Below are 27544 nucleotides of genomic sequence, written 5' to 3' on the forward strand. Positions count from 1 at the left end.
ATTTTGCATGGCATGATGATGATGATATCAATCATTGCTCTGTCCACGATCAGACCCTGGTGCCGACGCTTCTCTGTGTGGCATGGCTGCCACCGGCGCATCAGGAACCAACGCTGTTCGTTATGGAACTATGAGGGAGAACGTCATTAACCTCGAGGTGGTGCTGGCTGATGGGACTGTCGTACACACGGCCGGAAAGGGCAGACACCACAGGTACACACACACACACACACACACACACACACACACACACACACACACACATACGTACATACACAAACACAAATGCAACAATAACTGGTCTAACTGATAAATATTTCCCGTCTCCACGACAAGATAGAAAGACCTCAGCAGGCTACAACCTGACCAACCTCTTTGTGGGCTCAGAGGGCACCCTGGGGATCATCACCAAGACCACTATGCGTCTGTACGGCATCCCAGAAGCCATGGTGTCGGCCGTCTGCTCTTTTCCTTCAGTCCAGGCTGCCGTGGACAGCACAGTGCAGGTTCTGCAAGCGGGAGTGCCCATTGCTCGCATCGGTGAGGCGTGTTGACAAGATTACTAGTGATGAACAGGATACGACATCTAAAGGAATAATTACACAAAAACTAGTTTATAGATGTTGGTCTGACATTTTCTAGTGAAATGAATCCAAAAGAAATTGATTAGAATTAAAACATGAAGTCAGAATCAGAATCAGAATAGCCTTTATTGTCACTGTAGCAGAAGATACAATGAAATTGCGTGGCAACTCCCTTTGTGCAAACAATATTGAAATATAAGAACTAAAGATAAATAAAAAAATTAAATACAATATAAGACACTAGTTAGTGTTATCCAGACAACACAGTACAGTCAGTCCAGTTTGACTTGTAACTGTGACACCAACACCATATTTTCAATCAAAATATCCACTTGATGTTGGATGCAGTCAAGTTGCTGTCAACATGCACTTGATCAGTGAGAACGCAGCATGGTGTCTGGGATTCCAGAAGGATGTGTTAGGTTTAAACGAAGCTGGACCCACAATGCAGATTGAGCAAGTCAATTTATTAAATGAAAAATATTTAAGGATTCAACCAAGGGTGCCAGTCCAAAAACAGGCTGAGCAGGCTGTGACGAGGACACAGTTGAACTGACCGGGATTGCGGAGTAACTGACAGGCAGTGGCTAGGTAATCACACCAGGTTTAAGTATAGGTGTAGATGAGCAGAAGGCAATCAGGTGGACCAGTGGCAAGTGAGTCAAGGAAGCAGGTGTAGCTGATCATGTTGACGATCCCTCCCAGGCCAGCTGCCAGACAGGGGAGACAGAGAACAACAGGAAGGGAGGAGGGGAAACAGGAAAACAACTGCAAATCACAACAGGATGAGGCGAATAAAGAAAATGTGACCAGGGCCGACACATTCAAAAACCAGCGAGTAGCTATGGCTGAAATTTTAATTAGAATTTCAACCATCCCCAGAACCCTGAGCACTCAGGAGACTTAAGATAACCCAGCGAAATGGAATGGAAGGTGTATAATAGATCAACATTAATAAAGGATAGGTAGGTCATAAATAATTCCAGCCAGCCGATCAGCCCCCCCATGACATCCTCCACTGGTCACGTCTGTCTGTTGCCATTTAGGCTGACTGATCACTTGTGTCATTTTGAAAGGCCCTGTAGGGATTCACGTCAGAAGCCGTTAATAAGTCGGTGTCTCTGCAATATCGTCCAGTCTGACGGCTCCCTTCTCCAGTGGGCAAGTGTCTGAAATTAACAAAGATTATATGTACTATGATTTTAAGGATCCAGTTGAAGCTCTTTCAAAAAGATAGCAATACTAGTTTCAATAGAAGGGCTGAGTCTGATTGATCAGTATGACGCAGGCGATCTTTTGAAGTTCCTTTAGAAAAGAGTTTCTTTATCTCGTATGAACAAACAAAGAGAATCCTAAGAATAAAATCACGTTTTTCAACGTCTTGGTCTTCAAAGAAGAATACATCACAGATTCATTTTTATGATTATATATTTTTTTGATCATCAGTCCCCATCCTCACAGTAGGTGGCCAAAGCTGGAGATCTCAGTGACATACCAATGAGCTAAAGTCTAGTGTGGCCTGCAGATAATGCATGGAACCATAAGTTATGAAACAGCTGTCAAAGATATTGTACCTTGGCTGGCATAATAAACTTGTGTGTTTCAGGCCGGCAATGTTTTCTTTTTTGCTGAATTAATTAATAAATAGAGTTCTTTCAAAGGAGCTGCTCCTTGCTGCCTCACCCTTCTGCTTTCCCCTCTGTGCATTGTGCCTGCAGAGTTCCTGGATGATGTGATGATGGATGCGTGCAACAGATTCAGCTCGCTGTCCTACCCCGTGACTCCGACCCTCTTCCTGGAGTTCCACGGCACCGAGCGCAGCCTTGAGGAGCAGGTCCGCACAACCGGTGTGTGTTTTAAGAAGATGAAAGTAAATTGAAAGTAAAATGGTTCACACTGTCTTCACACGTACATTCCACAGTAGATGTCCAGGCCAAAAGCCAGTAAACTAAGTTAGCATGACCGGCAGCGCTCTGTTACAGCCCAAAACCACCTGAAAGAATGTAAATAGTGCATTGACATGATGAGTTATCGAACAGTCAGTCACTCAACATCATTTTAGCGTTTTGTTTTTTTTTGTTCAGAGGAAATCGCTCAGAGTAATGGAGGTTCAGATTTCAAGTGGGCTCGAGATGCAGAAACACGGAACCAGCTGTGGAAAGCTCGTCACGACGCCTGGTACGCTGCTCTGGCTCTCAGGCCAGGCTGCAAGGTAAAGGAAAAGAGAGCTACCACCATCACTGAAGAGTGGAAACGTATTGGTTATAGACAACTTGCGCTTCACAGTTGTTGTTCAATGAATGACAAGACACAGTAGTTATTACCTGACTTTCTACCTTTCCAAGTCACATCACAAACTTTTCTTGAGTTTGAGTGATTTTCACCTGAAGGTTTCACGGTTACTGGTTTGTGTTCAACAAAATCTGACTGTTCATCATGTCTGTACCACTTAGCCCAACTCACATGTCTCCTATGTGTATTGCACAGGCCTACGCTACAGATGTGTGCGTTCCTCTGTCTCGCCTTCCCCAAATCGTCGTGGAAACAAAGGAGGACGTGATTGCAAACGGGCTCACAGGTCAGTTCTCAACACAGGGCCAGTTGTGTTGGAGGGTTGGTTATACTGGTCTGTTGTTGGGGTGAAGAGTGAATCAGGTGGTGAAATCCACCACCTGCTCCCTTCTTTTTCCAACATTAAGCTGTACAGTCTGTTTTTCCATTGCCTCACCAAAAACAAATCAGCATTTTGATTGTGCTCACCTCAGGATTAATGTTTAAAGGGAGCCCGTTAATAATTTGCCAAAGTAGAGCAAGTCCACTTGCAAGAGACAAGGCAAAGAACCTTGCCACGGAAGACGGGAACATCTTAGCATTGATAACAACATAATAGGAGGGAACTTGGAGTTTCAAATATGATATTGCAAGTTGGCGCCGTAAATGAATGCTGATGCGTCAGGAATTATGTCTTCAGGTCCCATTGCCGGTCATGTGGGTGATGGGAACTTCCACTGTCTCATGGTCATGGACCCCACTGATCCAGAGGAGCTGCAGAAGGTCCACCTCTTCTCAGAGAGACTGGCCAGGTAGTCCATCTCGAAACACTTCCACCTGGCAGCCGATCGTTTAAACCCCATGTTCTGCCTCTACTCATGACCTTAAATGAAGGCAAATGTACAACAGTGTGATTATGTGGTGCGATTGTTTCCCATAGGCGAGCGCTGGCTATGTCCGGCACGTGTACAGGAGAACACGGAGTGGGTCTGGGGAAGAGGGCGCTGCTGTGTGAGGAGGTAGGACCTGACACCATCCGGATTATGCACAGTGTAAAAGACGCCCTTGACCCAAAGAACCTGATGAATCCTGGGAAGGTTCTGCAGCCAAGAGAACTTTAAGTATTTCAGAACAGAAAATCAATGCTTGTTACTGAGATTGGTGCAGTTTTTCAGAATGTATCAGCTGAGAGGTACTTCCTGTCCAGACAGAAACTCTGGGAAACACTCAATAAGATGAAGAATTTGACAGTGGAAAGGTCCAGTGTGTGACACAAAATAAGCATGTGTGCTTTTAAAGAGCTAATGGTGCCAAGGAAATGTGTAACTTTTGTGTTTTAGTTTGCCAATCAAAAGCACTTATACTTAAATAAAGAGCACATGCACTTGTAAGGTTTCTTCAGTAGCCCTGGAGGTTGGTCTGACCTTGACATCACAGCTGGGACTGAAAGATGTGATATCAAGCAGGACATTAATTTTTAATTTTTGTTTTTTATTTGTTAGTTCACAATCCAGTATCACTAAGTCTTACACAGCAGGCCATCAAAAAAGTGACCTGGCTTAAAATACAAATAATTACAATCAATGACCAATTTTTTTTTTTTTTTTTTACTTTTGAACATCAATATCCCTTTTCATAAATGTACATCCCAAATATTGATTATTTGAAATGCTATGAAAATGTAAATCTGATTGAGTCTCTGTTAAAAGCTGCTTGGTTTGTACCAACAGTCCTGACAATAGTTTATTTTTAATGTGTGTCAATAAAATACCTGAAAAAAATGAAGAATTTTGCTGGATGATTGTGATGTGATTGTCACCAATTTTCAAATGTAGAAACTCTTTAACATAATTGCACCTCTTTCTCTCTCTTTCTTTCGCTCACGGGAAGAAGCAATACTCTGCTCTACCACACAGTGTCAGCAGCACATAATCTCAACTCACTGCATAAGGTCCTGGACACACTGGCTTTTAATATGTATTGAATACATTACTCCCCTCTGTAGCTCTCAATGTATTGACATTGACTTTAGGGCTTAACTTTGTATCATTTAAAATGTCTTTCTATTATATTTAAGACATTAGACATCATTTTAATAACATAATAATTTCAATGGTTGACACAGTGGTACGATGGTTCGCGCCTCATAGCAAGAAGGCTGTGGGTTTGATTACATTCCTGCGGTCTCACCGTGCCTATGTGGGTTCTCTTCGGGTATTCCGGCTTCCACCCACAGCCCAAGAACATGCATGTGAGTGGAGCGGAGTTGGGAACTCTAATTGACCGTAGGTGTGTGTGTGAGTGCAAATGGTTGCTTGTCTTTGTTTGTCTCTCCATGTGGCCCTGTGATGAACTGGCAATGTGTCCAGGGTGTAACCTGCCTTAGCCTATCCACAGCTGGATAGGCTCTAGCAGACCTCTGTAATCCTGAGTGCAGGAGAAAGTGGGTATAGAAAATGGACAGATGGATGGGTAACAATTTAATACTATTGGTTTATCCTGGACGTAACCCCACCTTCACCCCAAGACAGCTGGAACATCCTCCAGTACCCCAAAGATAAACACGAATGGACAGATGCCCTTTCCAACTCTTACAGGGACAAGTATCACCATTGTTTGTCTGCCCAAAATTGGAAAGGGTAAGAACAGACCTGCAGCACATATCCCACAATTCCATTCTGATCAGATCAAACCTGACTGGCGCCTTTTACTTATAAAGTGAAATACTGTCAACAAGGCGTTTGATTCCTCAAGACCAGTAAATGATTTGGAAGTATATAGTATTTTTTTTTTTTTTTTAATTTGTTTGTTGTTTATTTTACATGGAATTATATTTCAAATGGCTCTTGAGAAATGTCAAATCAACAGTCATCTATAAGTTGACAATATCAATTCATAGTTTAGGTTCTTGAAATAAGGAGATGATCCAATAGGTGTGTGTGGGTGTGGGCGCCTGAGCGCGGGAACATTGAAGGCATCCGTGTTGTTAATTCTGTCAGAACGATTGAGTCATCTTAAAATGTGGTAAGCCCTCAGAGCGTTTGCACATGACAATCGCAGGAAGCACTTAAATTAACCCAGATGACCAACGTTCCCAACAGCCCCGTTAAGCCCCGCCCCCCTGTGGTTTTATGTTTATATTAAAGCCAGCTCAGTAGATGATGTACGCGGTTTATTTTATGTGTGCTCGTGGGGAGGGATATTGGGATGCTGCAGGAGCAGACAAGGGACCATTTATAGTCCTGCTGTCATTTTCACAGGACAGATTAACACCTATTGCTGGATGTACTTCACCGCTGTTCACCTTATTGGGTAACAAGGCCAAGATGCCTGACTGTGTTAGGAAGAAACAAAGAAGCAGACAGAAGAAAACCAGCCTAATCTCACTCACACACACACACACACACACACACACACACACACACACACACACACACACACACACACACACACACATGTACGTACACACACTCACACTCACACACACACCCGACACTACGCTCAGGATTAAACCATATAATCCCAACAAACATGTGAGCCACTAATCTCAACAATTTAGCATATGGCAGTAAAATCTGTGCCTAATATGATAATGGTAACAGTATGTTAGTTGCCTGAGTGTGAGAAAAGAAATGATGGTAGATCATGCAAAAGACAGGGATTATTTCTGAGTAAATAATGGAGAGAGGGCAATAATCCTTTAATGGAAATATCACTACAGAAATTAAAATAATAAAAACTCACAGGTCTTAAAGGAGGTGTTGAAAATCTTTAGTACTCTTTGTTTTGCTTGAATAGATGACATGAGACAAGAAAGTGACACTGACATCAATATAAAATACAATTTTATGACCTCGTTTAACGATCGACCTCATATTATTGATATAATTATTGTTTTTTTTTTTGTTTTTTTTTTTAATCCAAGAATTTAAACAGTCTCTGTGTGTATGTGTTTTCCTTTCCCCCTTATGCTGTGGGTATAATACTCGGAGTTTGCGCACTGTGCGCCTCCATTGTCTGCCAGCGGCAGCAGCAACAACAACAGCAGCGGCGGTGGCAGGCGGAGCGCAAGAGCAGCGGAGCGCCGATCAGAGCGCAGCGGGGAGCGGTTTAACTGTGACCCCGATCTACGGGGCTGGACGGCGACCGCTGCTAAGAGACCACCGGAGCCGGTGAGACCATACCGGCGTTTTTTTTTTTAGGGGGGGGACGGGACGGGACGACGTCATAATTGTCGGCGGGAGACAGACTGTCGTATTTGTGGCGGTGAGACGCACACAGCAACAGTTGTCACGATGTCTGAGATCAGATGAGGCGAGGGCAGAGGAGCGAACATTGCGGCGCTGCTGTGATTTGGAAGCGGGCGGGTAGACGTGTTGCTGCTGCTGCCGCCGCCGCTGCTGCTGTAGCCGCGGCCCGCCTGCGATGATACAGCCGTCCTAAATCACCCCCGGGGGGACGCAAAGCCGAGGTGTCGCCGCGCATCTGTCTGTCAATTCCGGCGTCTTGGGTGTCATCCGGCTCGGGCGGCCATCGGAGGTTTTGTTCTGCGGGCGAGCTTGCATCCAGACGTCGGGGCGGGCTCATGTTCCGCTCGGCAGGGAAACGGGCTGTTGCGTCTGCGGGGAGTCAGAGCTGACGAGCCTGCCGAGACACGCACTGATAGACGAGCAGCGCAGGCGGGCCAAGGCGGGCCAAGAGACAGACAGGAGCGAGGGGAGGGGGGGTGACAGCCTGCTTCGGTCTCTCTCGACCCTTTTTTGGCGGACCGAGGCGAGCGACCCTCCCTGCTTCCACCCCCGGAGCCTCCTCCTCCACCCCCCACCCACCCGCTCGCCTTCCCCGGCTCTGGATGGGGGGAAAGCAGAGCACGGCGGGTCGGCCCCGGGGTGCTTTTCCCGGCGTCTCCACTGATGACAGCGCGGTGCCTCCCTCGGCCCACTTCGGCCACTACCGGCCGAGCGGCACCATGGGCCTGCGGAGCCGCTCGGTGAGCTCCGTGGCCGGCATGGGCATCGAGCACAGCCCCGGCGTGCCCTTCGGCTTCTACGCTCCGAGAGGGACGGACTCGGAGCGGGCCGGAGGGGGGTCAGGGGGCACTGGCACCACCACCACCACCGCTGCCACCCACAGTGGCGGCTACCAGGACAGTGGGGGCGGAGGGCACCACACGGACGGGGTGCTCTACCTGGGATCCAGGGGGTCGCTGGCTGACACCTTGCCCCTGCACATCGCACCCCGCTGGTTCAGCGCCCACAGCGGTAAGGAGGCCGACACACACACACACACACACACACACACACACACACACACACACACACACACGCACACACACCAGGGACAAAGCACCCACAGTCACGACAAGCACCTTGTTTACCTGCAGTTGGGAGCATCACCAGGGCAGGGCGTTAAATTGCACTGGCATCAGTGGAGGTTCGGGTCAGCAAACAAGCAGGATATCATCAGGGTTGCACGTCCTGAGCCCGTTTTCAAACTCGCTGAAAAATTATGGCTGCAACAGAGTGGTGGTATTTGCTCTAAAAGTAGATCTAAATTTTAGGTGTTGAATCCTGAAGCTACGGTTTCATAAAGTAAAAAGTCCACGTCATTAACAATATGTAATTTGAACATTGAACATTTGAACTACTTGAACCCTCCAGCCCTGAGTTCAGGAATAAGCAGGTATTGAAAATGGATGGATGGAACTACTTGATGAAAAATTCTGTGAATTATGTGATGCGTGGTGGCGGTAAATCAGATTGGATGAAAGAAATATTGCATACCGGCTTCACTGCCTGCACAGGTCATTCCTTGCTGCGTGAAATGACACTAATAAGCCTGTTGCCAAATCTGGCTGAGTCAATTAGCCCTGTGATTAGGGAGGAGACGGGGTAGGAGGGGGCACCAGTAAGGGCCGAAGGTGGCGAGGAGGCAAGTGAGGGCACCAGAGGATGGAGAGAAGGGCCTGTTCGTGCTGATCGCCGGCTTCACACTCCCGACCATGATGTGTTCCTTCACCTGACTGCAGCTGTGAGGCCATGGACTACATTCACATTCACACGCACACACACTCGGTGACATACAAGTCACGTGATGATACACACCCTGGCGCACAACAAATCCTTAACCACATGGTCACAGCTGGTTCCATTCCAACTGAAACACAGTCAGTCAGCAGTGATACACACAATCTCTCCCGCCCTGCACGCACACATGCACTCTCACGCTCTTGCACACACTCGCTCACACACTCTGAGGCTCAGCCAGGTCCCAAGGCTCTCATTACTAAAGCCCTGACCGGCTCGCTGCGGGAAAATAGCTTGGTTGGACGTCAACATCTCCGCTGTTTTTTCCTGCCGACATTGCCTAGCGACTAAGATGTTCTTTCGAACCAGTGGGAGGGGATAACAGAACTGAGGTGGAGTGGCTTCACAAAAACTAAGGAGGTGCGCATCTCCGAAAGGGAAGGTCCGAAGAGAAGGAGTGAAAATACAAGCATGGCTTTGACTGCAAATCTTTTTTATGAGTCAAAGGGGAAATCTTTTAAATTTACAAACATATGATTGCCTTGATTCAATGTTGTGGTATTATGGGTGTGGCTAGCGGGTATCGTTTTGTGACTGAAAAGTTGGCAGTGGTCCCTGCCCATTCATAACAAGGAGTCTCAAAAGTTTATAGAGGAAAAAAAAAAAGTGATCCAAAATCACACTGTATCACAGTGCTGTTTTGAATACACCGTCCATCCTGATCAGGTATCTTGACAACAACAGTCCAACCGAGAGGGGAAACAGCCGATAACCTTTCAAAGCTTTGGTCCAGTCGCTTACCCTGACCTGTTATTTCTTAGAGATTTTCAGTGGAAATGTTTCTCTTCAGTGCTCTTGCAGTGAATGAAAATTTTAAGTGTTGTGCTTCCAGAGAAGACTGAGGCAAATAAAGTAGGGCAAGTAGCAGACAATGCAGCTATAATAAAATATGGTGTCTTCAGGCAGGCAGCTGCTCTAAGAGGGTCAAAACAGGCCCACACCCTGACGATGGAGTCAATTGTAAGGCTGCTGTTCTACTGGTTTAGTCTGTCCCCCGGGCTTGATCACGCACTTAGTTAGAGATTTCAACCCCCGGAGCTTTCGCGGACTAGTCAATTTGTGAGGAAGGCAACGAGAGCGAGAACTGGCTGTGAGGGAGGTTTATTCACTCATTCAATTTTTGTAGACTGGCTTCCAATTCAAAGCAGGACTATCACTAGACTGTAGCCCCACCCAAACACAAGAACAAGAAGAAGAAGCTTCTGAGATCCACATTTTACCGAAGAGGACTAAGATTAGAACCTGTATTACAAAACCCTTTGTTACCAGGGATATTGCGATATTGAAAAATAAAATCAAATATGACTGCAACAGGCACCATGTAACTTCACTGGATGAGATGCCCTGTTCGGTTTATGCGATACTTTATGCTAATGAAAACATTCTGTTTTGCGCGCGTAAGCACTTGTGAGCACTGCTTACCAGCAGCAACAAGCTGCAAGCTGCAATGGATTAATGGTCATGTCTCAAATGAAAATACACTTCCCCAACGCTTAACGCTTTCGTCTGTGCGTTGCAATTTTTCATGACTTGTAACTTATGTGAGAAAATCCCCAAATCTATTTGTTCTTTTTCTATTCTAGGGTTTTCAGTGAACACTATAATAATAATACTACTAATAATAAAAATCATCATCATCATCATCATCATCATCATCATCATCATCATCATCATCATCATCATCACCATCATAACAGATCATCATAGCACATTATTCAATATTCACTAAATAACTTGATTTAAGCACCGTGATGAACTATTTGGTTCTATTTAGTCTATTTAGTTTTAGGCAAATTGATCAAAATTGATTTCAAACATCAAATGTGATTTAAAATGTAATTGAAAATTAAGTTTCTGATGGTTGTGACGTATACCTGACAAACTGTCCCATACATCACAATGTAGTCTAATTACTGTTGGCAGGGCGACGGAGTGAATTGCATCATATGTGCACAGTTTGTGGCACAGAGAAAAAGTCACATTCAGGCCTTGACCTTTGTGTGCTTGTGTGAGGTTTGCGGTTGCTCTTGATCCAGAGATGGACGGCTGTTGACATAGTTACCAAGCGCACGCACGCACAAACACACGCAAACATAGGCATGCTTAGATGGATTCCCGGAGGACACTTGCATGCTGTGGTGAAAACACTTGTGCCTCGCTCCTCCACTGTGAAATGGCAGTTAATCAAGCAGGCCGCAGGTGCCTCCACCCTTGCTTGCCCTTGGGAGATGTGTCTGTGAACAAGATCTGGACTGCATTCAATAAAGAAGACACAAGATAATCACCAAACAGTCGAGAACGCTGACACTTCTTCAGCGTCAGAGACCAGTGAAACTCTTGTAGATGGTGAAGTGGCAGGACATTACATTCGTCCAAACCAGCATTTTGTTTGTCTCCCATGACTCTTGAGACATGAATTGGTCTGACTTTGCTTCTCAATTGCAAATGACTGACAATTATGTCCAAATCTGTGTCTTAAGCCGGATGTAGAGTTGCAACAAATTTGACTTTAACAAGTTTTTACACAAGCAACAATGTGTGGGCAAAAATAATATTAACATTTCGTCTCTCCTTTTTTCAGGGCACTGATTGATTAAAAAACCTATGTGAAAATGAATGAAATTGAAACTTTTTGAGATCTGTATCTATCAATAGATATATAATAATTTTATTGTGTGGTTGAGACCTCAGCAATGCACCTGCTAGGCAAATTTCTGACTTCACGCAAGTGCTAGTTTGTGTTATTGAGGATTATAAGCAAATTATTCATTTGTTGCCCAGAATTGTCTTTTAATTAGTGAAACCCCATTTTTTCAGGCTCGACACTGAACAACCTTGTTTTGTGCAAAACCCTCGTCCTCCAGTTAAATATTTAAAACAGTTTGTTTATTCTTCTCATCTATTCCTTGTGTCCTTCTGGACTCGTGTGCAAGTGATCAGTTGCTGTAATAATTAGTCCCTTTGTTCTGTTGCCTACTGCTGTAGGTGTGAAGAGCAAAGCTTTGACAGTTTAGGAGACCAGTCACTTAAAGACATTCAGACCCAGTCATGTTAATGACTGTTGGAAGTGACAGATTGAACTGGCCAGAAGACAGAAAAGTGAATGAATCCCTGAAGGGAACAGATGGAGCCCCTTGTGATGAGGTTGTGTTGTGATGTAACAGAGGAACGTTGCAGAGAGACAGCAGCAAAGTCTGGCAAAGTAAAATGCAAATGTACTTCCTTACACGCTAGATAATTATTATACATTGTGTTTTACATTGAAATGGAAAACAGTAAGGCGACAGTGTTAACCACTACCACAATTATCAAGGCCCAATGTGATTTGGTAGTGATAATTGTACCATCAGTAAAGTACAGGAGGTTTAAAAATGCCAACATGTACAAAGCGTCCATTCTTGATTCATGCCACGCAAACTCTTGTCACCCTGGGATTGCACTGGATGCGTGTGCGTTGCGCTCTCCATGCACACCCACTAGCTGCATTTTTTGAAGGGTGCACTCCGTGGTACAGCCAGAGTGGTGAGACCAACATGGTCCCGCAACGTTTCAGGAATTCACGCAAGATCACATGACTTAACACAAACAGAACCGCAGAGAAATAGAAAAATTGAAGTGGTAATTTGACTTTGGCTTTGGCAGTGTTTGAGCTTCTACCATGGGCTGATGCATTATTTAGCTGTCAGTTAGAATATGCATGTGATTTGCTATGACCGCGTAGGATACTGTGGCAGTAGAATGGCAGCACCAAACAGCAAACTAGCAAAGAGAGGGCTAATTACTATTGATAAATGATTCCAGTATGGGATTTTTAAGGGGCAGAGGGTTAAAACAGATTAAGGATAGATGGGGGATTGGAACTGACTGGACTAAAATCAATATTGAGAAAGTTAAGCTTTGATACTTGGAAGATAAAGCGGACAGACAGAGCAGTTGCGTCCAAGCCAAACACCAATAACAGACTTTTTTGTACATCCCAGTGCCTTAGCACACCTTTGATCGAGGCATTTTGTACTCAAGCACAGTCATTCCTCGGACCAACGGGGCCTCCCTTCCGCCCTCCTGCCTCTTTATTGATACATGCTGTCAATACAGCATCAGCATTTAATCGATACAGCATTTGCACTCTTTTTCTGACCAACAAGTTTAATCCATGTCCACCTTGGCTGCCAATGTCCCTGTGGTGCCTTGTAAGTGGGAAACCATTTTTAACGCTTGATTGCATTCCCTGTTGACAACAGAACTCAGAGGCCACTCAGTGGAGCCCTTAGTAGATGAGTCACAGGTCTCCCTCCCAGCAGCCACGGCAGCTGGTAGCGTCATCCAGGTCCATTTGTTACGTGGTTGAATGCGCAAAGGGTTACTTCAAAAATCGATTGTTTTGTCTGAACAATACTTTGGGGCAGAGTTACATCAGTCGATTGCCGTAAGCGAATCAGATTCTGAGGAAAAGCCTCTAAGATATGGTTTGCGTGAAGTATATAATATGTGGAGCCCTTGTCAGACAGAGCTGCTGGGCCTTGATTTTTGAAGTTATCCTGGTAGTGTGTAGTGTAGTACAAGCACAACTGATCTTCAGCTGAGTAGAGTGTAAATTTTTTGAGTGTCTGAATATTGATCATTTTAATGAACCGTGTGCATTTTTTAGTCATTCTGTTTTCAGTCAATGACAAAGCTGTGTAAGTTGGTACCAATAGATTTTGAAAGGGTTATGAGTATAATCATATAATACAGTGGCAGTAGACAATTCAAATGGTCTAAGAGCAACAGGCACACAGCAATTCATTTCCTTGTTGGTGTGGTTTTTCACTTCCCACGTTAACTTAATAGGTTCTAATAATATAACATTCCTTACAAGGCTTTGAGCCATTGTTCAGGCTCACCTGGCCTGATTGCTGTCAGATAGAGGTTTGTAATGAACGACATGGCTCGAGTAGAACAGCAGTGGCTGTCAGCAATCAGGACTGAGAACAAACAGACGAAAGACGCGAAATTCCACCACTAATTGAACTAAACACCCATACTTGGATTAATTGTACTATAAAAGTAGACCTTAGGGTTATTATTATTATTATTATTATTATTATTATTATTATTATTATTATTATTATTGTTATTGTTATTATTATTATTATTATTGTTGTTGTTGACCAAGGACATAGTCCATTTTCAAGCCTTCAGACTGCCACAGAAAAATATTGTCATTGCTGTGCAATGTTTCAGTCCAAGTGGCCTCCTGTATTTGTGGAATGTGCACAAGTAAAGGCAGGCAGTTGATCAGCAGTCAGTGGCATGAACAAGCCTCACTTGCAGCGAAGAGAGATGAGGCAGACCTCACAGGCGGACATCATAGATTATTGACAGGGGAACGCGAGGCCTTTCATGAAACACGCACACGTTGGCAGGGCTGAAATCGGTCACACGTCGGTGGTGTGCGGCCACGAGTGCGGCGAGCAACGCCGCTGATGCGTAGCATGACTGGGACAATTAAAGCGTCTTGCTTCCGCGCTGTCTGTTGTGGCTGGATTTCACGGGCGAGGGTTTCAGGAGCGCGGGGATTGGAGGAACATCTGTGCTGCTGAACTGCTTGCAGGATTCCAGAATATAGGTCAGCGCGGCAATTTATTTCTGCTTCCTGCCCGTCTTACTTCCTCTCTCTGCGTCTCATGCACGCACGCACACGCACGCACACACACACACACACACACACACACACACACACACACACATCCTTCCCATCTCACTGTGACGTTTTTCTCAATGTTGTCTGCATATCCAGACAGAGTGTAAATCATACAAATAATGCGAGCGCTGATAACGCTGACGGTAAGTGAGACATGGAGACGAGGGGTTGCATTTCATCGCCTTGACAACCGCACAGCTGCCTCGCAGAGATGTTTCTCCAGACATGCACATCCATAACCTGCCTCACCTCAGCCTCTCACCGACATAAGCACACACACCACAACAAGGAAGTATGAGCAGAGTTCGTGATTCACGGAGGAAATGGGTTTCGGATGAAGATAACACCGTCGCGGCGACCTTTTGGGGTGTCGACACTTTGGACCTTATTTTACATGTTGCAGACAGGAAACGTATGGTTGCATCACCACGCTGCAATCATGCACGCACAGTATTAGCTGTTGGCAGGCTGATATCAAACAGCAAGGTTGATTATCAGCAGCTGTTTGCTGTGAAACTGACTTTCCAAAAGATAGGGTCTTGTTTTTCTGCAGCAGGCAAAACAAAGAACGCTAATTTACCAAACAGGTCTTAGATGTCAGGAGTTAAAAATTAGGAACCTATTATAAGAAGGTGCAGATGATTGCTTTGCTGCATCCATTTCTCTGTGTCATGGTGAGCAACCCAGCGCAAGTCCATAACTTTTCAAAATTTCCCAAAATGACTAATTCTTTTGTTGATTGATGGAATAGCTAATTCTCTTTCTAAATTTATAATTTGGAAAAACAGCAATCAAGCGCAGTTGTCATCATTCATTTATCATGGCTCGCTGAGCCATGAAATGTGAGTATTTTTTCAAACAAATGAAGAGAAAGCAAAAGAATGCTGGTTCGATCTTATTTTCTTCTATTCTCACTACTTTATCTCAATATCAGTGCGTCTGCCCAGTTTTGCACGTGCACTCATCTGGCCACTTTATCAGTTACAACGTTCAATTGCTTGTTAACACAAATAGAGACAAAGGCAACCTGCTGAAGTTCAACGTGAGCATCGAAATGGGGAATAAAGGGGATTTAGGTGACTTTGGTGAACAGGGTTGTTGGCGTCAGATGCTCTGGTCTGAGTATCTCAGTAATCCTTGGAGTAGTTTTACCTGCATCTCTGTTTGTAACATTGATTTAAAAAAAACAAAAAAACAATAATAATCTTGCTAATTGATGATGATATAATCAATAAATTCATACTGCAGATCTATAGCTCATGAGCCGAGGCTTTTGAAAGAATGTCCTATGTGAAGCTCCGCTGTTGTCCTGTTGTTTGCCGATCCCCGTCATGCCTGCTGTGTTTTTGTGGAGGGAGGCTCTCAGGGGGTTGATTAAGTGTTGAGGGACTCTTTTCAGACAACATTCAAAATTAACCCCTGGTGCTGCTGGATCGTAGCGACCTGGAACAAGGGCCACTTCCAAGCTGCCGGCCTGTCTTTTTTTGTTTTCCATCGTGTCACAAATATACATTTCTCTCTCTGGCTCACAATCTGTGTTGATATGGCGCCGTGTCACCTCCAGCTGAGGTCACGCTGCCTCCCTGCGCGGTATAAAGAAGAAAAAAATAACAATAGACGTGTTTCTCATTTTCCTGTTTCTGTAAGCTCTCCTCTCTCCACACCCCTGACATCCATCCTCCCCTCTGTCTCTGTCTCCCTCTTGTTCTCTCCTTCCATCCTGTTCCCATGGAAACTGCTGGTCTTTCCGGTAAGGTAAGGAGAGTTTGTCGGAGGGAATCGCATTAGTTTTAGGTTGTGATGTAATGAAAGGAACAGTTGCCAGGGCTCCCGTTTATGGTCAGGACAGCAGTAGGCTGCTGTCGACTGGGCTGCCTTTTTTTCAGTGTGAAACACTGAAGTGTGTGTGTGTGTGTGTGTGTGTGTGTGTGTGTGTGTGTCTTTATGGGCATATTTCTGCAGTTGAAAGGAATACCACAAATCCGCCTCATCCACTAATGTCTCTTCAAGTATTACTTTGCGCACAAGTACATAATCAAGGTGGTAGAAGGAAATGGGTGCAAGCGACCACAGTCAAAAGCATTGTCGATGGGCACGCACTCATATTCAAGTGAGATGTTTCCCTCTTGACAAACAGTGGTCGAGAGTAAAAGCATTCCAGTTGTAACCACCGTTCAATAAAGTTGGCAAGAAGACATCATGTGAACCAGTTTGAGTCTCTCTAGATTCGTTGCCCATTGCTTACAGGATTTCACAAGTGAAGTCAGGCCTGGTCTTCCGTCTTCATCGTTGTGCCAACAACACTTTTTTCTTTTCTTCTGTACTTCGTGTTCAGTCAGGGTTGCGGCTCAGAGGCGGTGCTGAGGACTTGGGGTCTACCTAGTAACACGCTTATCTTGTTGGTACAAATATGTTAATGCTAATTCTGCACAATGTCCACCATCAGGGTTCAGAATGTCAGCATGAGCACAATTACTGCGCGAGGACAGATATGGCATGCCATTGGAAATGTCATTGTGTTTCCATGAAACCGTTTAATGTGCACTGAGAAGTCATTTGCATTTGAAAATATTATAGAAACGGCACTATTTGAACCATTGTTATTTAGACTGATTCCTGCGTGGCTCTGTCTGTGCCTGAGTGTAAATGGGGCTTACATAAACACAAAGTCTGTTGTGTGTGACTCAGATGCAGTTCAGCAGTCCTCACAACCTTGGAAATGTATTAGCACAATCTCGCAAATGTTCAGATAAGTGCTGCGTGCAGCCTCCACTGCACAGCATCAAGGTAAAGTTCTGTTGGTAACACGTCACTTAGCACATTAGAGAAAGTACAGGGTGACATAAAACAGAAGATTGAGCTGCGGTATTTACAGCAGTGACGTTAGTGTCTAGCTTTCCTTTGCAATGATCCCAATTTCTACTTTCCAAATTGATATGTGAACTAATCCCAACACAGTTGGTAAACGTTCCACAGTTTGGATTCTAGAGCTAAGTAGGTCTTTCTTCAAAACCCCATTGGTTTCACTGCTCCCCCATTCTGTCCATCCATCCATCCATCCCTGTGCCTGGTTGGCTGTGCAGCGTGACAAGTAGTCTGACTGGAGTTGCTCCCAGACCTTCCATCTGTGGCATTAATGGTGTCTCCTCTCTTCTCTCTGATCTGACTGCTTGACACCGCCTGCCTGGAGTGCCTCTGTGTGTTAAATCTCCTCCTTCAGTCTGCTATGCCACAGTGCTAAAGCCCCAGAGTTGCTTTGTGGAGCTCCTGCACTAGAATCTCTGCCTTCAGCCTGTCTGCCAGAGAGTCACAGCGTTTCTCCAACGTGTGTTTGTGTGTGTGTGCATCTGCAGCTGAATCAGTTTCCGACTTTCCGTTCGCAGTGCTACATATCGTCTCTTCCCATCTGTTCTGGCTTCCTAAAAAAAATAAATGTACTGGGTTGGGTCTTCAGTTTGGGAAGCTGAGATCACGTTGAATGTCCAACCATTGTGCACATAACTGCCTGAGACTGAGTAGTCAGTGGTTGCCAAACCTTTTCATAGCACGTTAACAATACCAATGCCACCTGTGTTTTCTCCACGATTTCTATTAAGCTGTTGTCATTCCACCACTAGATGTCGTCGTTTTTCCGCTTCACGTTCAAAATAAACCTGCTCACGTCCTCACAGGCTCAGCTGGAGTTAGCAAATAAAACAAAGTCACAACGTATGCATTGCAAACATTTCTGTTTTGTGAACGTCAAGTGACTATTAAGCATAAATAAGACAGAAAATGTTTTTTCATCCATCTTTAAATTACAAACTCTCATTAGATTTCACTAGGTGACAAGAAGTCTTGAGATTGTCATTGTTGATGATTAATTTTGTTCCAAATACTGTAATGGACCATGGTGCCTGTATAAATAGATTCATCTGAACTGGACTTCAAAACTAGGCATGATAAAACAATTTTACATAAAACTTTGCCAAAACAGATTCTCTGTTTGATGGATAACAGGAAGTATGTGACAAAGTGGTGCTCAGCTATTATAGCACCTTGATAACTGCTAAAATGTTGTGAAATGCATCAGTTTAAGCCAGTAAAAACAAGTCACTTACATTGAAATGAAGATTTGAAATGTTTATTTGTATCAGCGCTTCCCTTACTAAAGTCACCTGAATTTAGTCACATTGACTTTGTTTCGCTTTTGTGTGTCTCCACCGGGGCTGATATTGATTAAACCTCCTGCTTTACTGCGTTGTTGATCTTGCTGTGTCACTGTGTTCTGTGTTCAAGTCTGCTACCCACCACTGAGAATCTCTTCTTGTCATCTGTTTTATCCTTAGAAGCAGTCATGTCTAACAGCTATAACATCTGGCCCAGGAGGGGTTCTAAAAGCAATATTCAGTCCATGTCCTCAAGAAACCCCATGGCTGTTGAAGGACTTTCAGGAATGTGAAAGTTGAAGTAAATGTAACGTAATTTCACTGCTGAACAATGAAGTTGCTGCAGGCAGGCTACCTTTAAACTTTAAATAGAGGTTATACATATATATATATGAAGTCCATTTAGTTTCAAGTATTGCATACAGTTTCAAGTTTCTGAATTCATTACAAAGACCATACTGTCATTAAGTCAAATGTTCTGTGTGCCCACTTTGTAATCTGTGTAGCTGTTCTTTATACGTTGGACATGAATCTGTTTTTGCACGCGAAGTAAGCCTTTTTTTAGGCTAATGAGTAAAATGATGAAGTCAAATGTTTTGCGGAGCACCTCTGTTTTTGCTCAATATCTCTGGTCTGGTTCAGTCTTGAGTCAGCCCAGGTACAAAATGAAAAGGCTAACCTATGCTGTGAGCAGAATGCCCATCTCACGTCCACGTTTTGTCTTGTCTTTCTCTGGAAACCACGGCCACTTCGCAACCATCACAGTGGTTCCTGTGCACCCATCATAGTACTCTCTGAGTAACAAAGACTCATCAGCTTTGCGCAGTGGCAGTATCGTAGCCTATGAGGTTTGTCCGAGGCGCGATTATTGCTAGTTGAAAACTTTACCCAATACCCCGCCATGACGACTTGAAAAATAGTCGGCTTTGGCAATTTTTGATGGTCTCCCAGGAGGCTCAATTATTTGTGTAAAAAGTAACGCAAAATACTTTTGCTGTGGGAGATTAGTTCTCTGTTTGAAGTGGACTATGTTTGAGAAGCTACATTGCCTTATCTCTTTCACAGCTTTACCTGATACATTTTCCATAGGAATCTGTGTAGCTGTTATTTATACGTTGGACATGAATCTTATTTAGCATGCAAAGTAAGCCTTTTTTTAGGCTAATGAGTAAAATGATGAAGTCAAATGTTTTGCGGAGCACCTCTGTTTTTGCTCCAGTATCTCTGGTCTGGTTCAGTCTTGAGTCAGCCCAGGTACAAAATGAAAAGGCTAACTATGCTGTGAGCAGAATGCCCATCTCACGTCCACGTTTTGTCTTGTCTTTCTCTGGAAACCACGGCCACTTCGCAACCATCACAGTGGTTCCTGTGCACCCATCATAGTACTCTCTGAGTAACAAAGACTCATCAGCTTTGCGCAGTGGCAGTATCGTAGCCTATGAGGTTTGTCCGAGGCGCGATTATTGCTAGTTGAAAACTTTACCCAATACCCCGCCATGACGACTTGAAAAATAGTCGGCTTTGGCAATTTTTGATGGTCTCCCAGGAGGCTCAATTATTTGTGTAAAAAGTAACGCAAAATACTTTTGCTGTGGGAGATTAGTTCTCTGTTTGAAGTGGACTATGTTTGAGAAGCTACATTGCCTTATCTCTTTCACAGCTTTACCTGATACATTTTCCATAGGAATCTGTGTAGCTGTTATTTATACGTTGGACATGAATCTTATTTAGCATGCAAAGTAAGCCTTTTTTTAGGCTAATGAGTAAAATGATGAAGTCAAATGTTTTGCGGAGCACCTCTGTTTTTGCTCCAGTATCTCTGGTCTGGTTCAGTCTTGAGTCAGCCCAGGTACAAAATGAAAAGGCTAACCTATGCTTTGAGCAGAATGCCCATCTCATGTCCACGTTTTGTCTTGTCTTTCACTGGAAACCACGGCCACTTCGCAACCATCACAGTGGTTCCTGTGCACCCATCATAGTACTCTCTGAGTAACAAAGACTCATCAGCTTTGCGCAGTGGCAGTATCGTAGCCTATGAGGTTTATCCGAGGCGCGATTATTGCTAGTTGAAAACTTTACCCAATACCCCGCCATGACGACTTGAAAAATAGTCGGCTTTGGCAATTTTTGATGATCTCCAAGGAGGCTCAATTATTTGTGTAAAAAGTAATGCAAAATACTTTTGCTGTGGGAGATTAGTTCTCTGTTTGAAGTGGACTATGTTTGAGAAGCTACATTGCCTTATCTCTTTCACAGCTTTACCTGATACATTTTCCATAGGAATCTGTGTAGCTATTCTTTACACGTTGGACATGAATCTTATTTAGCATGCAAAGTAAGCCTTTTTTTAGGCTAATGAGTAAAATGATGAAGTCAAATGTTTTGCGGAGCACCTCTGTTTTTGCTCAATATCTCTGGTCTGGTTCAGTCTTGAGTCAGCCCAGGTACAAAATGAAAAGGCTAACCTATGCTGTGAGCAGAATGCCCATCTCACGTCCACGTTTTGTCTTGTCTTTCTCTGGAAACCACGAGCACTTCGCAACCATCACAGTGGTTCCTGTGCACCCATCATAGTACTCTCTGAGTAACAAGGACTCATCAGCTTTGCGCAGTGGCAGTATCGTAGCCTATGAGGTTTATCCGAGGCGCGATTATTGCTAGTTGAAAACTTTACCCAATACCCCGCCATGACGACTTGAAAAATAGTCGGCTTTGGCAATTTTTGATGGTCTCCAAGGAGGCTCAATTATTTGTGTAAAAAGTAACGCAAAATACTTTTGCTGTGGGAGATTAGTTCTCTGTTTGAAGTGGACTATGTTTGAGAAGCTACATTGCCTTATCTCTTCCCCAGCTTTACCTTACACATTTTCCATTGGAATCTGTGTAGCTGTTCTTTATACGTTGGACATGAATCTTATTTAGCATGCAAAGTAAGCCTTTTTTTAGGCTAATGAGTAAAATGATGAAGTCAAATGTTTTGCGGAGCACCTCTGTTTTTGCTCAATATCTCTGGTCTGGTTCAGTCTTGAGTCAGCCCAGGTACAAAATGAAAAGGCTAACCTATGCTGTGAGCAGAATGCCCATCTCACGTCCACGTTTTGTCTTGTCTTTCTCTGGAAACCACGAGCACTTCGCAACCATCACAGTGGTTCCTGTGCACCCATCATAGTACTCTCTGAGTAACAAGGACTCATCAGCTTTGCGCAGTGGCAGTATCGTAGCCTATGAGGTTTGTCCGAGGCGTGATTATTGCTAGTTGAAAACTTTACCCAATACCCCGCCATGACGACTTGAAAAATAGTCGGCTTTGGCAATTTTTGATGGTCTCCAAGGAGGCTCAATTATTTGTGTAAAAAGTAACGCAAAATACTTTTGCTGTTGTTAATTAGTTCTCTGTTTGAAGTGGGCTATGTTTGAGAAGCTACATTGCCTTATCTCTTTCACAGCTTTACCTGATACATTTTCCATTGGAATCTGTGTAGCTGTTCTTTATACGTTAGACATGAATCTTATTTAGCATACAAAGTAAGCCTTTTTTAGGCTAATGAGTAAAATGATGAAGTCAAATGTTTTGCGGAGCACCTCTGTTTTTGCTCAATATCTCTGGTCTGGTTCAGTCTTGAGTCAGCCCAGGTACAAAATGAAAAGGCTAACCTATGCTGTGAGCAGAATGCCCATCTCACGTCCACGTTTTGTCTTGTCTTTCACTGGAAACCACGGCCACTTCGCAACCATCACAGTGGTTCCTGTGCACCCATCATAGTACTCTCTGAGTAACAAAGACTCATCAGCTTTGCGCAGTGGCAGTATCGTAGCCTATGAGGTTTATCCGAGGCGCGATTATTGCTAGTTGAAAACTTTACCCAATACCCCGCCATGACGACTTGAAAAATAGTCGGCTTTGGCAATTTTTGATGGTCTCCAAGGAGGCTCAATTATTTGTGTAAAAAGTAAAGCAAAATACTTTTGCTATTGGAAATTAGTTCTCTGTTTGAAGTGGACTATGTTTGAGAAGCTACATTGCCTTATCTCTTTCACAGCTTTACCTGATACATTTTCCATTGGAATCTGTGTAGCTATTCTTTACACGTTGGACATGAATCTTATTTAGCATGCAAAGTAAGCCTTTTTTTAGGCTAATGAGTAAAATGATGAAGTCAAATGTTTTGCGGAGCACCTCTGTTTTTGCTCAATATCTCTGGTCTGGTTCAGTCTTGAGTCAGCCCAGGTACAAAATGAAAAGGCTAACCTATGCTGTGAGCAGAATGCCCATCTCACGTCCACGTTTTGTCTTGTCTTTCTTTCTCTGGAAACCACGAGCACTTCGCAACCATCACAGTGGTTCCTGTGCACCCATCATAGTACTCTCTGAGTAACAAGGACTCATCAGCTTTGCGCAGTGGCAGTATCGTAGCCTATGAGGTTTATCCGAGGCGCGATTATTGCTAGTTGAAAACTTTACCCAATACCCCGCCATGACGACTTGAAAAATAGTCGGCTTTGGCAATTTTTGATGGTCTCCCAGGAGACTCAATTATTTGTGTAAAAAGTAACGCAAAATACTTTTGCTGTGGGAGATTAGTTCTCTGTTTGAAGTGGACTATGTTTGAGAAGCTACATTGCCTTATCTCTTTCACAGCTTTACCTGATACATTTTCCATAGGAATCTGTGTAGCTGTTCTTTATACGTTGGACATGAATCTTATTTAGCATGCAAAGTAAGCCTTTTTTTAGGCTAATGAGTAAAATGATGAAGTCAAATGTTTTGCGGAGCACCTCTGTTTTTGCTCCAGTATCTCTGGTCTGGTTCAGTCTTGAGTCAGCCCAGGTACAAAATGAAAAGGCTAACCTATGCTTTGAGCAGAATGCCCATCTCATGTCCACGTTTTGTCTTGTCTTTCACTGGAAACCACGGCCACTTCGCAACCATCACAGTGGTTCCTGTGCACCCATCATAGTACTCTCTGAGTAACAAAGACTCATCAGCTTTGCGCAGTGGCAGTATCGTAGCCTATGAGGTTTATCCGAGGCGCGATTATTGCTAGTTGAAAACTTTACCCAATACCCCGCCATGACGACTTGAAAAATAGTCGGCTTTGGCAATTTTTGATGGTCTCCAAGGAGGCTCAATTATTTGTGTAAAAAGTAAAGCAAAATACTTTTGCTATTGGAAATTAGTTCTCTGTTTGAAGTGGACTATGTTTGAGAAGCTACATTGCCTTATCTCTTTCACAGCTTTACCTGATACATTTTCCATAGGAATCTGTGTAGCTATTCTTTACACGTTGGACATGAATCTTATTTAGCATGCAAAGTAAGCCTTTTTTTAGGCTAATGAGTAAAATGATGAAGTCAAATGTTTTGCGGAGCACCTCTGTTTTTGCTCAATATCTCTGGTCTGGTTCAGTCTTGAGTCAGCCCAGGTACAAAATGAAAAGGCTAACCTATGCTGTGAGCAGAATGCCCATCTCACGTCCACGTTTTGTCTTGTCTTTCTCTGGAAACCACGAGCACTTCGCAACCATCACAGTGGTTCCTGTGCACCCATCATAGTACTCTCTGAGTAATAGGGACTCATCAGCTTTGCGCAGTGGCAGTATCGTAGCCTATGAGGTTTATCCGAGGCGCGATTATTGCTAGTTGAAAACTTTACCCAATACCCCGCCATGACGACTTGAAAAATAGTCGGCTTTGGCAATTTTTGATGGTCTCCGAGGAGGCTCAATTATTTGTGTAAAAAGTAACGCAAAATACTTTTGCTGTGGGAGATTAGTTCTCTGTTTGAAGTGGACTATGTTTGAGAAGCTACATTGCCTTATCTCTTTCACAGCTTTACCTGATACATTTTCCATTGGAATCTGTGTAGCTGTTCTTTATACGTTGGACATGAATCTTATTTAGCATGCAAAGTAAGCCTTTTTTATGCTAATGAGTAAAATGATGAAGTCAAATGTTTTGCGGAGCACCTCTGTTTTTGCTCCAGTATCTCTGGTCTGGTTCAGTCTTGAGTCAGCCCAGGTACAAAATGAAAAGGCTAACCTATGCTTTGAGCAGAATGCCCATCTCATGTCCACGTTTTGTCTTGTCTTTCACTGGAAACCACGGCCACTTCGCAACCATCACAGTGGTTCCTGTGCACCCATCATAGTACTCTCTGAGTAACAAAGACTCATCAGCTTTGCGCAGTGGCAGTATCGTAGCCTATGAGGTTTATCCGAGGCGCGATTATTGCTAGTTGAAAACTTTACCCAATACCCCGCCATGACGACTTGAAAAATAGTCGGCTTTGGCAATTTTTGATGGTCTCCAAGGAGGCTCAATTATTTGTGTAAAAAGTAAAGCAAAATACTTTTGCTATTGGAAATTAGTTCTCTGTTTGAAGTGGACTATGTTTGAGAAGCTACATTGCCTTATCTCTTTCACAGCTTTACCTGATACATTTTCCATTGGAATCTGTGTAGCTATTCTTTACACGTTGGACATGAATCTTATTTAGCATGCAAAGTAAGCCTTTTTTTAGGCTAATGAGTAAAATGATGAAGTCAAATGTTTTGCGGAGCACCTCTGTTTTTGCTCAATATCTCTGGTCTGGTTCAGTCTTGAGTCAGCCCAGGTACAAAATGAAAAGGCTAACCTATGCTGTGAGCAGAATGCCCATCTCACGTCCACGTTTTGTCTTGTCTTTCTCTGGAAACCACGAGCACTTCGCAACCATCACAGTGGTTCCTGTGCACCCATCATAGTACTCTCTGAGTAACAAGGACTCATCAGCTTTGCGCAGTGGCAGTATCGTAGCCTATGAGGTTTATCCGAGGCGCGATTATTGCTAGTTGAAAACTTTACCCAATACCCCGCCATGACGACTTGAAAAATAGTCGGCTTTGGCAATTTTTGATGGTCTCCCAGGAGACTCAATTATTTGTGTAAAAAGTAACGCAAAATACTTTTGCTGTGGGAGATTAGTTCTCTGTTTGAAGTGGACTATGTTTGAGAAGCTACATTGCCTTATCTCTTTCACAGCTTTACCTGATACATTTTCCATAGGAATCTGTGTAGCTGTTCTTTATACGTTGGACATGAATCTTATTTAGCATGCAAAGTAAGCCTTTTTTTAGGCTAATGAGTAAAATGATGAAGTCAAATGTTTTGCGGAGCACCTCTGTTTTTGCTCCAGTATCTCTGGTCTGGTTCAGTCTTGAGTCAGCCCAGGTACAAAATGAAAAGGCTAACCTATGCTTTGAGCAGAATGCCCATCTCATGTCCACGTTTTGTCTTGTCTTTCACTGGAAACCACGGCCACTTCGCAACCATCACAGTGGTTCCTGTGCACCCATCATAGTACTCTCTGAGTAACAAAGACTCATCAGCTTTGCGCAGTGGCAGTATCGTAGCCTATGAGGTTTATCCGAGGCGCGATTATTGCTAGTTGAAAACTTTACCCAATACCCCGCCATGACGACTTGAAAAATAGTCGGCTTTGGCAATTTTTGATGGTCTCCAAGGAGGCTCAATTATTTGTGTAAAAAGTAAAGCAAAATACTTTTGCTATTGGAAATTAGTTCTCTGTTTGAAGTGGACTATGTTTGAGAAGCTACATTGCCTTATCTCTTTCACAGCTTTACCTGATACATTTTCCATTGGAATCTGTGTAGCTATTCTTTACACGTTGGACATGAATCTTATTTAGCATGCAAAGTAAGCCTTTTTTTAGGCTAATGAGTAAAATGATGAAGTCAAATGTTTTGCGGAGCACCTCTGTTTTTGCTCAATATCTCTGGTCTGGTTCAGTCTTGAGTCAGCCCAGGTACAAAATGAAAAGGCTAACCTATGCTGTGAGCAGAATGCCCATCTCACGTCCACGTTTTGTCTTGTCTTTCTTTCTCTGGAAACCACGAGCACTTCGCAACCATCACAGTGGTTCCTGTGCACCCATCATAGTACTCTCTGAGTAACAAGGACTCATCAGCTTTGCGCAGTGGCAGTATCGTAGCCTATGAGGTTTATCCGAGGCGCGATTATTGCTAGTTGAAAACTTTACCCAATACCCCGCCATGACGACTTGAAAAATAGTCGGCCTTGGCAATTTTTGATGGTCTCCAAGGAGGCTCAATTATTTGTGTAAAAAGTAACGCAAAATACTTTTGCTGTGGGAGATTAGTTCTCTGTTTGAAGTGGACTATGTTTGAGAAGCTACATTGCCTTATCTCTTTCACAGCTTTACCTGATACATTTTCCATTGGAATCTGTGTAGCTGTTCTTTATACGTTAGACATGAATCTTATTTAGCATACAAAGTAAGCCTTTTTTTAGGCTAATGAGTAAAATGATGAAGTCAAATGTTTTGCGGAGCACCTCTGTTTTTGCTCAATATCTCTGGTCTGGTTCAGTCTTGAGTCAGCCCAGGTACAAAATGAAAAGGCTAACCTATGCTGTGAGCAGAATGCCCATCTCACGTCCACGTTTTGTCTTGTCTTTCACTGGAAACCACGGCCACTTCGCAACCATCACAGTGGTTCCTGTGCACCCATCATAGTACTCTCTGAGTAACAAAGACTCATCAGCTTTGCGCAGTGGCAGTATCGTAGCCTATGAGGTTTATCCGAGGCGCGATTATTGCTAGTTGAAAACTTTACCCAATACCCCGCCATGACGACTTGAAAAATAGTCGGCTTTGGCAATTTTTGATGGTCTCCCAGGAGACTCAATTATTTGTGTAAAAAGTAACGCAAAATACTTTTGCTGTGGGAGATTAGTTCTCTGTTTGAAGTGGAC

General features: G+C 43.7%; 2 protein-coding genes and 14 non-coding genes across 16 annotated transcripts in view; all 16 read left to right on the forward strand.

Annotated features, from left to right (window-relative positions):
* ldhd (lactate dehydrogenase D) overlaps nt 1-4641 on the forward strand; it is an 8739-nt gene extending 4098 nt beyond the window's left edge. The window contains exons 5-11 of the mRNA XM_076042532.1: nt 54-213; nt 341-540; nt 2303-2431; nt 2669-2796; nt 3072-3162; nt 3556-3667; nt 3796-4641. Coding sequence (XP_075898647.1) covers nt 54-213; nt 341-540; nt 2303-2431; nt 2669-2796; nt 3072-3162; nt 3556-3667; nt 3796-3976 — 1001 coding nt within the window. The 3' untranslated portion in view covers nt 3977-4641. The remainder of the gene's footprint in view (nt 1-53; nt 214-340; nt 541-2302; nt 2432-2668; nt 2797-3071; nt 3163-3555; nt 3668-3795) is intronic.
* Nucleotides 4642-6884: 2243 nt separating this feature from the next.
* znrf1 (zinc and ring finger 1) overlaps nt 6885-27544 on the forward strand; it is a 51343-nt gene continuing 30683 nt past the window's right edge. The window contains exon 1 of the mRNA XM_076042807.1: nt 6885-8116. Coding sequence (XP_075898922.1) covers nt 7708-8116 — 409 coding nt within the window. The 5' untranslated portion in view covers nt 6885-7707. The remainder of the gene's footprint in view (nt 8117-27544) is intronic.
* On the forward strand, nt 19587-19727 carry LOC142899387 (U4 spliceosomal RNA). Its single transcript, XR_012928748.1, has one exon. It is a non-coding gene; the product is annotated as a U4 spliceosomal RNA (small nuclear RNA).
* LOC142899388 (U4 spliceosomal RNA) lies at nt 20182-20322 on the forward strand. Its single transcript, XR_012928749.1, has one exon. It is a non-coding gene; the product is annotated as a U4 spliceosomal RNA (small nuclear RNA).
* LOC142899369 (U4 spliceosomal RNA) lies at nt 20778-20918 on the forward strand. Its single transcript, XR_012928732.1, has one exon. It is a non-coding gene; the product is annotated as a U4 spliceosomal RNA (small nuclear RNA).
* Nucleotides 21373-21513, forward strand: LOC142899371 (U4 spliceosomal RNA). The gene has a single exon (XR_012928733.1). It is a non-coding gene; the product is annotated as a U4 spliceosomal RNA (small nuclear RNA).
* On the forward strand, nt 21968-22108 carry LOC142899390 (U4 spliceosomal RNA). The gene has a single exon (XR_012928751.1). It is a non-coding gene; the product is annotated as a U4 spliceosomal RNA (small nuclear RNA).
* Nucleotides 22562-22702, forward strand: LOC142899372 (U4 spliceosomal RNA). The gene has a single exon (XR_012928734.1). It is a non-coding gene; the product is annotated as a U4 spliceosomal RNA (small nuclear RNA).
* LOC142899365 (U4 spliceosomal RNA) lies at nt 23161-23301 on the forward strand. The gene has a single exon (XR_012928728.1). It is a non-coding gene; the product is annotated as a U4 spliceosomal RNA (small nuclear RNA).
* On the forward strand, nt 23757-23897 carry LOC142899373 (U4 spliceosomal RNA). Its single transcript, XR_012928735.1, has one exon. It is a non-coding gene; the product is annotated as a U4 spliceosomal RNA (small nuclear RNA).
* Nucleotides 24352-24492, forward strand: LOC142899383 (U4 spliceosomal RNA). Its single transcript, XR_012928745.1, has one exon. It is a non-coding gene; the product is annotated as a U4 spliceosomal RNA (small nuclear RNA).
* LOC142899374 (U4 spliceosomal RNA) lies at nt 24947-25087 on the forward strand. The gene has a single exon (XR_012928736.1). It is a non-coding gene; the product is annotated as a U4 spliceosomal RNA (small nuclear RNA).
* Nucleotides 25542-25682, forward strand: LOC142899377 (U4 spliceosomal RNA). Its single transcript, XR_012928739.1, has one exon. It is a non-coding gene; the product is annotated as a U4 spliceosomal RNA (small nuclear RNA).
* On the forward strand, nt 26138-26278 carry LOC142899375 (U4 spliceosomal RNA). The gene has a single exon (XR_012928737.1). It is a non-coding gene; the product is annotated as a U4 spliceosomal RNA (small nuclear RNA).
* On the forward strand, nt 26737-26877 carry LOC142899385 (U4 spliceosomal RNA). Its single transcript, XR_012928747.1, has one exon. It is a non-coding gene; the product is annotated as a U4 spliceosomal RNA (small nuclear RNA).
* On the forward strand, nt 27332-27472 carry LOC142899389 (U4 spliceosomal RNA). The gene has a single exon (XR_012928750.1). It is a non-coding gene; the product is annotated as a U4 spliceosomal RNA (small nuclear RNA).

This window comes from Nelusetta ayraudi, unplaced genomic scaffold (genome assembly GCF_046127955.1).
Source record: "Nelusetta ayraudi isolate G7.1 ecotype Tasmania unplaced genomic scaffold, CSIRO-AGI_Nayr_v1 ptg000071l, whole genome shotgun sequence".
NCBI lineage: Eukaryota > Metazoa > Chordata > Actinopteri > Tetraodontiformes > Monacanthidae > Nelusetta > Nelusetta ayraudi.